This window comes from Mchenga conophoros, linkage group LG16 (assembly GCF_057382185.1).
Source record: "Mchenga conophoros isolate Kocher_MC1m ecotype Shallow Benthic linkage group LG16, M_conophoros_male_GT1.1, whole genome shotgun sequence".
In the NCBI taxonomy this organism is placed as follows: domain Eukaryota; kingdom Metazoa; phylum Chordata; class Actinopteri; order Cichliformes; family Cichlidae; genus Mchenga; species Mchenga conophoros.
In genome coordinates this window covers 33,996,151-34,012,377 of record NC_140541.1, presented here as the reverse complement: position 1 = coordinate 34,012,377, position 16,227 = coordinate 33,996,151, and the positions used below count along the sequence as shown (strand labels likewise).

Sequence of the window (16,227 nt, the reverse complement as noted above, 5' to 3'; positions counted from 1 at the left end):
CTGTTTACGCACATGGCGGAAAAAGCATGGCGGCGACGGAGAATGAGAAGGGCAAAAGCGGCTCGTTGAATGAAACGGATGAAGCAGAATTGGTTTGTAAAAATTCTGCAACTTCATTGGTGTGGAACTGGTTTAGACTTCGTCCGTCAGATACACAACAAAGCACTATTTTTGGTAGAGCATGCTAGAGGGCCGTCGTTTTTTCCGTGTTTTTTGGAAAATACGGCACACTTAAATTCAATCCTTTGATTTTTCTGAAAGTCGACAGTGCCCCTTATAATCCCGTGTGCCTTATGTATGAATTCTGGTTGTGCTTACTGACCTCAAAACGATTTTCTGTGGTACACGGCGCTCGAAAATCTGTCAAATGTTTTAGTACGACTTTGCTAAGCTATGAACCTGCACTGCTTAATGGGTTGTCGGAGCATTACGGCTACCGTAGTCAGGAGCCTCGCGGAGTGATACATACTGTGCTTCAACATAATTTTACCGTATTGTGTGTGTATAACCTCTTTTTAAGTTTTGTGGATATTATACATGGTTATGCTGAGGATATGTCGGCCAATTCCCACTGCAAATGCCTTTTGGTTAAACTGTCAGCAAGGAATTTGCATTTGCACTGTTAAATTTTTATATAACTTTAATGGAGATAAAAAACAGCTGCTTGTTTAAGTGAAAATACATTGATGGGGTTTTTTTGCACTAATGAAGTTTTGGAGTTGTAAAGTATTTTGTCTAGTGTCAATTATATCGTCAGTTATATCGTTATCGCAAATTTTTAAATGTATATCTTGATAAATATTTTTGGTCATATCGCCCTGCTCTAATTATGAGACATATTGTACATTTTCATTGCAATGCATCTGATAACCAGCTTCATCTATCCACATGAATGTCTTAAATACATAAAGGCCTGCTTCTAAATTCAGACAGAATTGAGGTCAGTCCTTAAAGAAACATGGTGTCTAACCAGCTAGTTACTCTATTACTCTGGATAAGTAATAGAGTAAGTAATCTGAATAAGAAAAGTGTTGTGTAGCAGATGTTATTATAGCAGCTTGTACAATAGAGTCGTGTTCCTTTAAAGCTACAGGACGTCTCCAGAAACTTCAGTGCTGTTAGCGAGTGCGGCTTGAGATCAGAAAGCTAAGTGAGAAAACAAGCCTACATGATTGTTTGACAGATAGCCATGAAATGATTTGTTTGAGTTGGTGTTAAGTCAGTTCTTAGCTGCAACATCTCCAGCACTCAGTTCACACTTTCACACCAGTTAGCTGCCAGAACACTTGTTTCGACCAGAGAGCAATGCCTGCAGATATTTCCATATCCATAATGGTGTACAATAGGCAATACAACATAATATTTGTTGTTGTTTTGAATATTTTCTACTTGGATCTGTTAATTCAGTCGGAAGCATTTGGACATTACTGTTCTGTCATCCTCAGGCTAACGCTGCCCTTTGACGCACCATGTGTATCGAAAACAAAGGGCTTGTTTCCAATATTTCCAAAGGCATTGTTTATATTTTTGCCATATGGCAGCAAGCAATAACATTTTAAATTAACATAAGCTCGGCCGCATGCACCAATGTTACAGGACTAGCTGACAGTCCATTGATAAACTAACTGCTATTGTTCGTTCTAGCCAGCCAGAAACATGCCAGCACAAGACCCATTGTACTCAGGAGACATATTTGCACCATCTGCTCTTTTAGTGGTCTACAATTACTTTTGGTGGAGTAGTTTATAGTTTGGCAGAGGAAATTAGGTGGATTGTGCAAAACTGATAATAAGCTCAGTTGCCTTCTCTGTTTAAATTCTTAAAACTGTTCAATCCAAGGTCATAAATGGATAATGAGCAGACCATATTTGCATATCAGAGTTCATTGAAGTTGAGCAAATTGCAGAGATTCAATTAATGAGTTGACTTTTGTCATAAAATCCTGCTGTTTAGACTCTGGTGTGGCTCGGTGTACATCCTTGCTCATATTTTGAGCAATAGCATTTCCTTACACAATAGCAAGATGATTATCTTGAGTGAAAAGAGCACTGAAATGTCTTGAAGACTAAATTGTTACTTCCAATTTCTCCAAGCAGTGATGAGTCACCCTGGGGTCTGTGGAAAATGCTCCATGTCCAGCTTTGCACAATGCTTTGTAGCTTTGCTTCAAGCGAAACAGAATAGCCGGTGATCTCAGGGAAAAACAGTTCTATCATCTAAGTAGGTGATGTGTCATTATGCACAGCGGGAACTGTGTCCTCCAAAGTGCATGTAACATATTGTAGTTTGGTGGAAATAACAGGCTCAACGATTGGCTGCAAAAAGTAGACTCTTTTCTACCTTCAATCACTTGTCAGCTCTGTGTTCATATACACAGACGGAGCCTCTGCAGTGAGACGGAGCGGCTTCTCTGCACAGGTTTTAGTCTCCTACAGTCTGATTGATTCTGCTAGTCGAGACTTTGTTTTTGTGGTTTAGTGTGAGGGCATGTGTGTATGAATCATATGAAAGCAAAGCCCAATGGTCCCCGTTGCCACAGAGACCACTGGTGTTGCTCTCTAACGTGAATGGTAAATGGACTGTTATTTATACCAAGCTTTTCTACGCTTAGTGAGCACTCAAGGCGCTTTTTACTGTAAGCCACATTCACCCATTCACACATACATTTATACAGTATTTTATTCTATACCTTTAAACACTTCTAACCACCACATACACACTCACTCTCTAATGGAGGCAGGTGTGGTTTAGGGTTACTGGGGGACACTTTGACATGTTCACTGGAGGTGTGAACTGGCTGAAACAACACAGCATAGGTCCTGGTTTAGTCACGTATTTTTGTTTCTTGCAATTTAAGGCACATCAATCAAATCAATCAAAGTGTATTTCTATAGCACATATTAATAACAACTGAGTTGACCAAAGTGCTTCACAGTCAGACAGAGCATGAGACAATGAGAGCGAAACAGTTAAGAAGGAACAGGGCAAGAAACAATAAAGGTGACAACACAACAAGCCAGATAATAGCCAACGAATATGAGCAGGGAGGTTATTCCAGAGTCTAGGTGCTACGGTTGCAAAGACCTGATCACCTCTGGACTGCATGTTGATGGGGCAATGCACATTGCTGCTAACAGCACTGATCATCATTTGGTGGTAATGTGGGATGCTGCACTCCTGTAATTTATTGTATTTCTTATATTTGCATTGCACCTTTTGCTTATGTATCTAAGTGTTTTTTCTCAACGCTAACAGTGATGTTTCATATGTGGTGCAGCATGGAAGAACCTGGTTAAATTCTATCATTTTAATTTGCCACATTTTTGAAACTTCTACATAAAAAAACCAAACCATGATGACTTGTTGCAGACATTTTCTTTTTGTCCTTAGATTTACATTGTACTCTTTGACAGCCCCAGGAAAACAAGTATCCAGCTTTGGTAATCAGTTGCATTGCATTTAAATGTTAAATTGACAAATCAGTGGTATCTCTTTATTTGCTTGGTCTTCAGTTATTTGAAGTTCTTATTTTAAGTGCTTACTACATAAAAGGATCACTGGCTTGGTTGCAGTGCTGTCAGTTTGTCCTCTCTGTAGTAAACTTTAATTGAAGGTTTCACCAAAAGGGTTCCAAGTACACCTTCAACCTAAAACTGATACTGTGTGGCACCGTATTGTTCAAAAGTTTCAATTCTATACTGCAGCGCGGGCATATGTATAAGATAACGCAACATATGTTGAATATTTCTATTTGATAGCATGTTGCAGTTATAAATGGGCTAATTTACTGAAGACAAAGGCTGCTGTTTTCTACAGGGACTCTATAGAAGTTAACAGAAGTAATTAGGCTCATAAGGCTTATGGGTGCATGCAATAATTGAACCATATTTGAGGAGAGCTCACCATCCCTCATTTTATTTCAAAACATCATATTTATGCAAACTGTTCAGTTTGAAATAATTGCTCATAAACATCAGCTGTGCAGTGAGAAGAAAAGCAAAACACTGATGCTGATATTTATGTTAGTTGTGATTTGTTTTTCTGGGAAGCGTGCCAGCTCCTTAAATCAAAGAGGCCCGGCTTAAAGCGACAGGGAAGCCGCTTTAAACACGGCACGCCAAATAAAAGGAGGAGGAAGCAACAGAAAGAGGAGCACTCTGCGAGGAAACACAAAGAGAAGAATTTTAAAGAGCTAAATATTTTTATCCACCTGTGTTTTAATTAGTAAAAGGTTCATTTTATATTTTAAATTTAGTGTCCAATGGTGTTTTCACAGCTTTTATAAGCCAAAACCAAAGTTTATTCAAAGTCTGTTTCTTTGATGGTTGCTTCAGTAGCTGATGTGTACTCGTCTCACATTTGCTAATTTATTCAACTCAGCTGTAATTTCTTACACGTAAAACACATATTTTGATGCAACTAATGTGACGTCCTTTTTTATTTTATTTTAAAAAAATGTTACAAATACAACCTGTGAACCTGCTGCTCTCTATGACTTCATTAGATAATACATGTACAATGGTAGGACGCTAATTTAATATGAAGGTTCATCATGGTTAACTTAGTTTTCATTACTGTGAGAAGAAACAAGGAAGATCTAATTTAACGTGCATTAAAGACACAGAAAGTTCCCATCATGCATGCTGTTTTTCCTCGTATAGTTGTGACAGTCAAACAGTGCATGCTGCAATCTCTGTTTGCATTTAAAAACTTAAATAATTTACTTGAATGAACTATTGCACTATATTACCTCAAACATAGAAGTACTTGTGTACTTTGGATGAAGAGTTTGGTCATTCAACAAGGGTACAGCTGTTAAAAGGGGACAGTTAAGATAGTTCTTAGGAGTGAAAGAAGCTTCTATGTCCACTGTGAGCGACCATCTTTGAACAGAGGCGGTGGCTTACGACACCAACTGTGTGCCATCTATAATTCAGTTTTGAGATCCCTTCGCAGACACCTTAATGCCCACTCACATCCTGGGCCATATGACCTCAATGAATCTAGGCTTCACAATGGGTTCACCCGAAACCTTGGCTGATTGTGACCCACACCTGTTTTCACACCTTGGCTCGTGTGATTAGGTAGAGGATCAATAGGGGGTCCACGACCCTCTTGGGGACACTCCCATAGGGCTTAAAATCTGGGACTCTCCACTAATTGTTCTTAGAACTGAAGATGAGAGGTGAAACGTCTTCAAGCAACTTAAAGAAGTTCAGACACTTTTTTTTTCGCAGCTCCTTAGACTACGATGACCTGGATGACTGAGAACCTTCACAGACACATGTAACATAATCCAAATTTCTTTACAGTAGCTTATCATTTATAACTGACCTCACAGTATTCCTGATTCACCTTGTGACTTCATAACTGAAATGCGTGTACAGAACCCCGATGGCTTTCACTTAGTGTTTCCTGATCACTAACACGAGTACACTTAATCCTCACACAAAGCAAACACAGCCCCACATACGCCCTCCTGAACAGTAGTCAGCCGCTGATAAATATTTAAATGCATCTCTGGCTCACCATACCACAAATTATGAAAAATTAATATTGTAGTAGATGTCGGGCGGTTAGAGTAAAGGTTAGAGAGGCTCTCAGCTGTGTTGATTGAACTTTTTTAATTTAAGCTTCTTTACATTTTAATTGGTTCAAAGTGGCCAAACCAGCCACAGAGATTTTGAATTTTCATGAAATATTACATCTACAGACAGTAGATTGTAACCCACAGTGATGGCACTCATAGCAAACAGGGCAAATATACCTTCCTGATTTTTTGGGGTTTTTTTTGTGTAATAGATCTGATTTCCATTTGGGCATACAGTACTTAAAGCATACAATATTTCAAATCACTGTAAGCCATTGTGTGTGATTCTATTCCTGTACGTATCACGCCGCCACCACCTGGGCTGGGGTGGCCCACCTCCTGTGTCCTTCCACCTCATCTGACTTCAAAGCTAACATGAAAGAGTTAGGCCTCTTGTCTGTAGTAAACTCTCCCTAGAATATTGTTCCCTGTTGCAATATGTCGGGACTATTAAATTCAGGGTCTTACTCTGACGAATAGCCCTCACCAGAGCAGGTGAAGGAAATGAGGAAGTGAATGGGGAAATTGACTCATTGGAACACAGAGCACATTAAACCATGAACAAAATTGAGCTGGACATGCAGTAAAAACAAGGCGTTCACTGCTCACTCACTTTAAAAAAAAAAAAAAAAAAACCTTTCTTTTATTCTGCCTAGCTACATCTGCCTCAGCCTTGTGTAGATAGGTAGCTTGGATCATTAAATGCATCATGTCCCTTCATCCTGCTGGTAATTAGGAAGTAATGGAGCCCTGGCACAGCAATCTGAGACCACTGAACGGTAGCCAAAGTACGCACTGTGCCAGCACCAATCTGAGGCAGAGGAAGCAGCATGTGCCAGTGATTCTGACCTATCACAAGCACCAAATAGCTGAGGCAGGACACTCCCATCAGTCTTCACTGTCTCCAGGGGCTCTCTAGTGCATTAGTTCTTTGCTGCTTAGCACTTTGTTGTATTGATTTGATGTCCTCTGTGCATGTAACAGAGAATATACAGTTGCTGTGTTCCTATTCTGATGATGCAGAATTATTTTAAAATACAATCACATGTTTTGTTTTGCTTTTTAACAGCAAAAATAAATCTTTGGCTTGAGTGCAAATCATGTCTGGAAATAGAAACAGCAGACCTACTTTCCATATAAAATAGTAGCAAAAATAATTATTTGTTTTGCATTCATCCCAGATTAGCATTACACTTTCATTTAGCATGAATGTTCCTCTCGTGTGGCTGCTAGCATATACAATATAGTAATCAGGGTAACACATTTCATGTATCACGTAGAGATTTTATAGCAAACTGGAAAAACTTCTTGTTAAAGCTGAGGTTCAATGACAGGGGGCAAGAGTGGCCTTTGGATATATGAGTTACGGTTATTGCCATGCAGTTAATCATCCTTTTTTGTCTTTACTGAAAGTATTTGTACTGTCGTCCAGGTAAGGGTGGAAGAGGAAGATGAGGATGGATGCGTGGAGGACCAGGAGGAAGAAGAGGAGGAAGAGAGCTGGGAGAAAGCTCTGTCCGTGGAGCGCTTTGCAGACATCATCAGTGACTCTGCTTCTACCAGTGGAGACAGGATGGGGCGACACTACACTGAGAAAGACTTTGAGTGTAAGCAAAGCTGCCGTGCACACATGACAGTATAGCTTCACTTGCACAAACAAAAGAAGCCACTGGGACAAGACTGCAGTCAAATGTCGAATTTGATATTTTGGATTTGTTTTTATATTACTGACCAAAACTCATTTTCATTAGCATTTCTATATTTATTTTATTTCGGTTTAGGGCTACTCATCAGATCAGGCAACATTTTTCAAATCTTCTGTTGTTCATTTTCGGTGACCTTTGCAAATTGTAGCTTCAGTTCACTGTTCTCAGCTCACAGGACTGACACCTGGTGTTGTCTTCTGCTGCTGTAGCCCATCTGCAATGTGTTGTTCATTCAGAGATGCTCTTCTGCATCCTTTGGTTATAACAAGTGGCTTTTGTTGAGTTTCTGTTGTCTTCCTATCAGCAAGAATCAACAAGACCCTTTCACCCAGAGAGCTGATGCTGTAAACCCCAGAGATGGTTGTGTGGGAAAATCCCAGCAGATCAGCAGTTACTGAAATACTGAGACTAGACCGTCTGGCACCAGCAGCCATGACAGTACTCCTGTCATGTGGTATCCATCAGCTTTATCTGCAGTGCACTCTGTACACTGCGTATGAATTTCTACCACGTATCTTAGAATTGAGCACTGCACAGTTATTTGAACTATTTACTAGATTTTGTGAACAAAGTAAGCAAGCAAGTAAAATGTATTTATATAGAGCTTTTCAAGACAAGGAAACAATCACAAAATTTTTACAGAGGAAAAGCTGCAACTCTGTCCAAACAAATTACAGGATGTATCCGTAAGAATTTCAAAAGGTGGACATAGAAGTAATGGACATAGAAGCTTATTGTAAATCTTAAAATACATGACTGAATATGAAATTTTACAAACACAATTTAAAAGTGCCTATTTAATGTGTCCCCCTCTGGACGTACAGCATGTGTCCATATAATAGACACATTTGTCCTATACTTTTGGGAGCATGGCTGGAGTCACTGCAGCCATTGCTGCTGGTACCTATACACTCAGTACACTGAAGACTACAATTTAAGATACACTGACATGAAACAATCTCAAGACAAGTTGATGTTTATTGTCAACCCAACAATATGCACTCAAGTATACAGTGGGACGAAATATCATCCTCCTGGATCAAAGGTGCAAACAATAGAAATGAAAATGAAAAAATATACATATATACAACTATGCAAGAAATAAGACAATGCCACATTATGTGACAGTGCACATAATGTCGATTTTTCTACAGTGCTTTAAAAAAAATCTTTTACTGTTGCTATCTGGCATCATAACAATCATCAGTGCTGAAATATCCTGTACTGTAAATACACATGTATCCCAGCTGATCCTGACCCTGTCCGTTGTGGTAAGAGATTAGATCAAAGCAGGGCACCATATATTGGGTATGTTGAGTAAAAGGCTGGATTAGCTTTCAAGAGATTAGCTGACGGCTATCACCTGACAAGAGATAATATTGGTAAAGATGGAGCTGCTTTCCTTTGGTGTTTGTTAAAGAGTGTTTTAGTTATGTCTTTCTAGGGTTTTAGGAATTAAAGGAAGATTCTTTCAACTGAAAGTTGCACTTTTTTTACACTGCATGTTTGATATTGAAAGGAATTCAAAGTCTTGGCCCAAGCAAACTATAAGTAGTCCTAAGGCCGGCTGGTATATCAGCTTTTTTAAGTACCCAGCTGGTTCTGAGGTTCTCCTCAAAGTTTCCAACTTCTTTAACAACAGAAGCTCACAGCTCACATCAGCACACTGCTGCCGCTTGGAAATTACTTGGAAGCGATTTTTGATTAAAAGTGCAGTTTCAGTCGGCAACTGTTCATTGCCTGAAAAGAAACAGAACAATATGTCTGTTGGTGGTATGACAATATAGGCTGCAGCCTGTGTGGGCACAGAGAGTAGGAGAGAAACAACAAATATAAAGGGCTCACACATCCTGAAACGAGGAAAAATGCAAATATAATGCTAATTAGTGATTTTAGTAAAAGTTTTTCAACACGTTTGGCGACTATAGTATTTCAGAAAAAGAATAACGTCTGCATTTTATTTTTATGACTTTCTGTGATGTCTATCACTGTAAATGGCTAGAAAAGGTAAAAAAATATTCATATAATGTATATACCCTTTTAGCCAAATACAAACTATAAGAAGTCTCATCCCAATATTCTTCAAACTGTTCTGCATTCTGCTGAGCTGAATCCCAGTTAGAAATTGTTTGGGGAGAAGTCGATAATAAGTATAGGAGTTTTTCAGACAGGCTGAAATGTGTGAGGTAGCTAAGAATAAAAACATCCCCTCATGGTACCGCTGTCATTCTGTGGAGGACCCATGACTTTAACATGTGCAGAATAAATTTACACTGGGAATTGTCAGAGGAGAATGGCCAGACTGCTGCTTATAGGAAGGAAAAATGAACTCAGAGAACCACAGTATGCAGAATATCATCTGTAAATGCACAACATTTTGCTCCTTGAAGAAGATGGGCTAAAGCAGCAGAAGACCGCACTGGGTGCCGCTCCTGTTAGCCAAGAAAAGGAAACTGAGGCTATGATTCACATTGGTTTGCTAAAATTGGGCAACGGATGACTGGAAAAATGTTGCCTGATGAATCTTGATTTCTGCTACAACACTTGGATTGTAGTGTGAGTGAATTTGATCATGGATCCATCCTAGAAGTTCAGGCTGCTTGTGGTGGTGTAATGCTGTGGGGGATGTTCTCTAGGAATACCTTGAAAACCTTATTATCAACTGGCAATTGTTTGAACACCACAACCTTCCAGACTATTGTTGTTGATTATTCCCATCCAGTTATGACCACAGTGTACCCATCTTCTAATGGCTGCTTTGTGAAGAATAATGTATCACAAAGCTCAGATTATTTCTGTCTGGTTTCTTGATCATGATGGTGAGTTCGCTGTACTCAAATGGCCTCCACATTCATCGAACTGCAATCCAATAAACCCCCTTTGAGCTGTTGGAGTGAGCGATTGATGTCATGGATGTGCAGCTGGGAAGTCTGTATACATCACCAAAGAAAAAGCATTTCACGTGATATGGAATGAGCTGCTCAGCCAGCTGATGTGAATAAACCATCTGATATCATGGCCTCTCTTTGACACAGATCACAGACACACATTTCACCATATGCACCACCCCTTGTCCACTCACCTGCCCGTGCCCCAGCGTTTACGGAAGAGGGTACACAGCATGGAGAAGAGGCGCAAAAAGAAGCGCAGGAAAAAAAAGACTTCGCTGCCGCCTTCTGACGTTACGCCTACCATACACGAGGTAGACGAGGAAGAGGCAGAGTCGGAGACCGAAGGGCAAGGGGTGGCTGCCACTCCCGCAGAGCTCCCTGAGGTCCAGCCACAGGTAAAATGTGACTTATACAGTGTAACTTTTGCAAAATCCACTCATGTACCTGAGCTGCTGATAAGATGCTTGTGGCATTAATACTTAAACAAAAGAGAATCATCTGTGGTTTTGATTATGGTTTTACTATGTATAGCCAGCTTTATATATGCCTCCCCCTCACTGATCCTCCTCTTTCTCTCAGTTTAGTTTGGGGAGCCAAGAGGACTTGGGGGAACCCCTTCACCACACTATCGTCCACACGGAAAACGAAGAACAACCTTTGTCGAGGAAAACAACTGCGCTGACTCTGACAAAGGGGGCGGCTCATAATGGGGGAATAACTGTTACTGGACAGAACGATGACATGGATGGAGGAGAAGCAGCATGCAACAGGTGTGACTTCTGACATCTGAGTCCTCTCCAATGTCCTAGTAAACATTTGTAAAATGTATAAAATCTGCAACACTCCCCAACACAAAGATGGCAAATATTCATATAATTTGTTTCATATGTTTCGCATAATTAGCGTGTCTGTTGCTACAGGACATTGTGAAAAAAGCCGATATGCTACAGCCTACTCACTGACCAGTACTGACCTCTTGTCAGTCTTTTAGCTAAATTAACTCAAATTGAAACCTTTTCTAGGTCCCATATTCTACCACTTTAATACACATATTAATATTACGTCTTAAAGTCGTAGATGTAATAGTAATATGTGTATTCATATTACATCCAGAATGTGTATTTTAAATTCCAGTCGTAAATGCTGCACACTTGCACTCTGACTGTTTGATAATCAGTTTCAGTGTTGGTAACTTTAAATCAAACTAGTGTGGCTGCTGCACCTGCCCCTTTGAGGAAGAAGTTTATGAGTGATAGAGAGAAGCAGCCAATAAGAGCAGCACATGTGTTTCAGTATACGGTCTGCCAGTGCAGACCTGAATAAGTCACTCAGTGGCTTCTGACTTTCTCTCCGAATGATAGTTTGGCTTGTAAATGGTAAATGGCCTGTATTTGTATAGCGCTTTACTTGGTCCCTATGGACCCCAAAGCAATTTACACTACATTCAGTCATCCACCCATTCACACACTGGTGATGGCAAGCTACATTGTAGCCACAGCTGCCCTGGGGCGCACTGACAGAGGCGAGGCTGCCCGGACACTGGCACCATCGGGCCCTCTGACCACCACCAGTAAGCAACGGGTGAAGTGTCTTGCCCAAGGAAACAACGACCGAGACTGTCAGAGCCAGGACTCGAACCGGCAACCTTCCAATTACAAGACGAACTGCCAACTCTTGAGCCACAATCGCCCCAGTAAATATAGCCGAGTTCTTGGCACAGCTGTTGTTTTTAACATTTGTGACTGCAGAGTTTGTCAGACAGCATCACAATTACAAAAATCTGGATTTTAGAGGTGCAGAACAGCTTAATTAAGCTCCACCGTTGTTAATACAGTGCACATATATAAGTGTTTCATGGGTGTTCTATTGTCTCACAGCAAGAACAGAACAATATTTCTTGACAACAGATTTACTGAGAATTTAGCTGTATCAGAAATGCAGCATAGGTAAACTGCTAGCAGAATGCTAACTGAGGTTAATTGTGCAAAAGAACAAATATGGAGTAACACACACCCAGTACTATTGATTTTTGTTATCAATCAGCCCTTAAAGTTTCGACTGTTCGTGTTGTCCCTCACTGTGATGAGCTCTGACCGGCATGCATAGGATCAGAGCTAATAATTATGTTCCCCACATTAGCCCTGCTTGACACTAAACTGGTTGTAATGCATATCATTGTACAAAGAGAGGATCTTTGTTACTAGTGAGGAAGTCAGGAGTAGTGGAGAAGTATGGGAGGCTAATGCAGGAGATGTATGAGAACAGTGGAGAGGTGTTCAGTTGGAGGGACAGATGGGTTCAAGGTGGCTGTGGGCAGAGATGGGCAGTAACGACTTACAAGTAAGTAAAGTGAGTAACGAGTAAAGTAAGGGATTACTATTGCAAAAAGGTAATTAGATTACTGTTACTTTCCCGCAAGCACGCTGCGTTACTAAAACTGTGTTGTTGGTTTTTTTTTGTTTTTGTGTTTTGTGAGAGTGTCTCATGACAATGACGTAAGCGAGTGCAACGTTCTGGCAACAGCTGTGTGCAGATCAAAAATGGATAATATAACGAGTGCGGGGAGAGTATGGAGGACACGCATACTTTCATACACAAACAGTTACAATCACCTCATAAACTGCTCTACCTTTAGCTGTGCATCTCTATTTTAGTCTCCACCAACCCATTGTGTAGTTTTTCAGGTATCTGACCATTAGCAGCTAGCTGCTAAAGTTAAGCTAGCTGCTAAAGTTGTCTGTTTGTGGCTGATATGTTGGACAGGTAACAGTGTGTTCATTAAAGATTATATTGCTGGAAACAGCTGCCCACTGAAGCTGAAAACACAGCTGATTAAAGCAGTGGGAGGCTATTAAAGCTGTGGGCCATAAAACTGAAATACATTGCTAAAAGATGCTATAACACTGTGGGGAAATACAGGGATGAGATTAGCTGTAGGATTATCATTGTGAGCAAATTCTTTCACACTACACCAAGTCTTTTGTTAAACTTTCATCCACTTAATTATGCAGCTTTAACAGCCTTTTGTTATCAGTTTATCCCTGACTGCTGTCTGTTTCACAAGGCAGAATTTGGCAGTGATAAAGCCTATCACAGGAGCATGTTGCTGGTTACATTTTCCTAACAACAGTCATAATTTAGTATTTTATCAGTTTCAAATTTATTAAATACATTTTGGTTTATATTCAGTGCTTTCTGTTGTTTTCTGAATTTGAAACCTTTAACTGTGTGAATACTTTTTCGTGCAGCAAAACCTATAAAACAGGCTCGTGCATACGAGAGCATAGGCTAAGTAAGCTGTATTTTTAGATGTGTGATACTTGTCATTGGAAGCCAATGACATTTATAACCCATACGTGCAGTTTTTAGGGCAGTTATGATCCATTAATGGTTCCAGCTGAATCATTCATATCTGGCTTGCTAACACATACAATATAACCATCAGAATATGAATTATTTGGTGATGCTTTGAATTATGCATGGAGTTTGCTGTTGGGAGGTCAGGGGCGCCATGGTGATTCAAGTCCTTGTCTCTGCTAATGGCTCACTGGATAAAAGCACAGAAACAAGCATCATGCCTGAGCCATGCAGCGTTTCATTGCTGTGTTTGAGTAAGCTCAGCTGAGGATGACTCAGAGGCTTGGAGAGGAGATCCAGGCCTGTTGTTGTGTTGTGAAGCCCTCTGTTGGTAAAGTAACCGCAGTGCATGAGCCAAGAGAGTATTTATCAAAAACGATTTTAACATAAAGTATATTAATACTTTATAATGTGATGATTTATGGTTGATTTGTGGACTACATTGTGGTTCATATTTTGGTTTTGAAAACAATAAAATAAAGTTCTTTCATAATGTCAAAGAATTAATTATTTAATTATTAAATTAAAATTAACTTATAGTGCTCTTTGTCAGTGTTCCCTCAGGATCAGATCCCTCAAGTTCAATCACACCTCATGGCTGGTTCCGCAAGAAGCCTGTCCACCACCGTCTGCCGGGCACCCAGCGAAACAACTACGACCTGCGGGAGCGGATCTGCATCGGCAGCATGACTGCCCTGGAGACTGCCGTCTATCAGCAGGTGCCCACTGATGAGGCTGAAGCCCAAATGTTGGTCAGCGCTGATCTGGATGACATGAAAAGTAAGAAAAATACTACACTGTATTTTTAGGGAAGTTTATGTTCAACCCAGTATCACAGAAAAACATGTAATAGACACGTGTTCCACTGTGTCCATTTCACACTTTGCCTCTCCAAAGTGTGAAAAGCACATGAATGCAGAAGTTGCAGTAAGTTGCAGTGAGATGCAGTACCAGCAGAGGGAGATATTTTATTGAGAGCAACATGATTATAATTCAATTCAATTCAGTTTTATTTATATAGAGCCAAATCACAGCAACAGTTGCTGCAATGTGCTTGATTTATAACCGCGGGGAAGTATTTAAACAGCCATTACTCACACATTTACATGTACATATTTAGAAAAAAATATAGAATTGAGCTTGATCTAATAATGCTGTGAATAAATCGATTGGTGTGTTTAGTACTTTTCACTGGACAGCATCACAGTCGGCGAGGCTCTGTGTCACTCTATTTTATTACCATTTCTCCCACATCATGTTGACGAAGGTGTAGAAACTCCTTTTAATAGAGTGGAGACATACAATGCAGTAATAGAGAGAAGGACTGGAGGGAGGCTTAGGGCAGGAAGATAAAACCCGGTGGAGAGGAAATTGGTAACAGCGTAGAGGGGTAAGGGAAGAGTGCTGGTGCTGAGGTAAGTCAGCCTGCAGGCTGCTGGAGCAGGAGCAGGAGGGCGGGGTTGGCAATGGCCATAACAATGAGAAAACGAGTGAGGAGGTAAGAGGAGATTTAGAGCAAATTGATGCAAAGACCTGTTGAAACCTGTGTGTGTTTGAAATACTGGAATAACTGTCTGTTTTCAGGTAGCTATGGTATTGTTTTTATTATTAAATGCAAGTCAAATAGGGTTTTTTATGTGATTATTGGGGACAATACAAAAAAATAGCCTTTTAAATTCCTCACTGGTGTTGGGGAAAAGCTTTGGAGCAGGACAACGGTAGATGGTTGTCTCCATCTCTGAAAGCACCTTCTGAGATGACTCATTTTTTCTTATCACCCACGCCACAACAGTGATGTGTGTGGTGGTGGAGGAGGGAGGGGAGTCTTTGTGAGCTGCCTGTATTGTTATATATCAGCCAGGGACTATGTGTGTTAGTGTATTATTGATGTAAATGCCAAGTAAATGCAGTGAGTTAAAAATGAAGACCTTGACTCGCATCAGTGATCTGATCGTACGTGGATGTGACTTCAGATTCTTGGCTGTGTGCACCTCGCAATAAAGGAAAGTCAATGTCAGTATGTATTATTCTTAACATAGAGCTGGATATGTTTCCCTTGATGCTATCTTGAGTGCTGTTGAAGACATAATAAAGCCTGCTGCTTTGACTACAGATTAAATGATTAAATAGAACCCTGTTTCCCTCTCATTAAGTGACTAATTATATCCAGAAATAACAGGACATTTTTGATGACATAATAATAATGTGTGTTGTGGGTTTGCTGCCCTCTGCTGGCTCTGAAAAGTACTTCCACTATGCTTACACAATTGAAACATTCACGTTTTTATATATATATATATATATATATATATATATATATATATATATATGTATTCAAAATTGATTTCAATCAATTTTGAATATTGATTGAAATAACAAGAATATTAATGTATTAAAATCAGATTCAACAGTTCCTTTTATTTAAATATCTTTAAATTTCAAATTCTTACATTTAAAAGCACAGCATTGCACAGATTTAAAATACTTTAGTCCCAGATTTGTAGTATAATCGGACCTAACTAATGGTTTTGATGCAAAAAAAAATAATAGGAAAAAGTCTACTACAAAACTGTATTTTGTTTCAGCAGTGCTTCTTTTAATCTAGAGAGCCTGCAACATTTATTGACTCCATTTCTTCACTGAGGCCCAACATTGACGGGTTTTGCTGTTTTGGCTCCATCAT

General features: G+C 39.9%; 1 protein-coding gene across 9 annotated transcripts in view; it reads left to right on the top strand.

Moving 5' to 3' along the window:
* Positions 1-16,227, top strand: part of slc4a3 (solute carrier family 4 member 3) — an 84,841-nt gene that overhangs the window by 31,896 nt on the left and 36,718 nt on the right. For 6 of the 9 annotated variants that reach the window (XM_085249770.1, XM_085249768.1, XM_085249772.1 and 3 more), the window contains exons 3-6: positions 7,023-7,197; positions 10,332-10,582; positions 10,767-10,957; positions 14,098-14,324. In XM_085249770.1, coding sequence (XP_085105896.1) covers positions 7,023-7,197; positions 10,332-10,582; positions 10,767-10,957; positions 14,098-14,324 — 844 coding nt within the window. Of the gene's footprint in view, positions 1-7,022; positions 7,198-10,331; positions 10,583-10,766; positions 10,958-12,398; positions 12,528-12,727; positions 12,744-12,799; positions 12,872-14,097; positions 14,325-16,227 lie in introns of those variants that run through there. The other 3 variants (XM_085249773.1, XM_085249775.1, XM_085249776.1) reach the window with 3 other exon arrangements.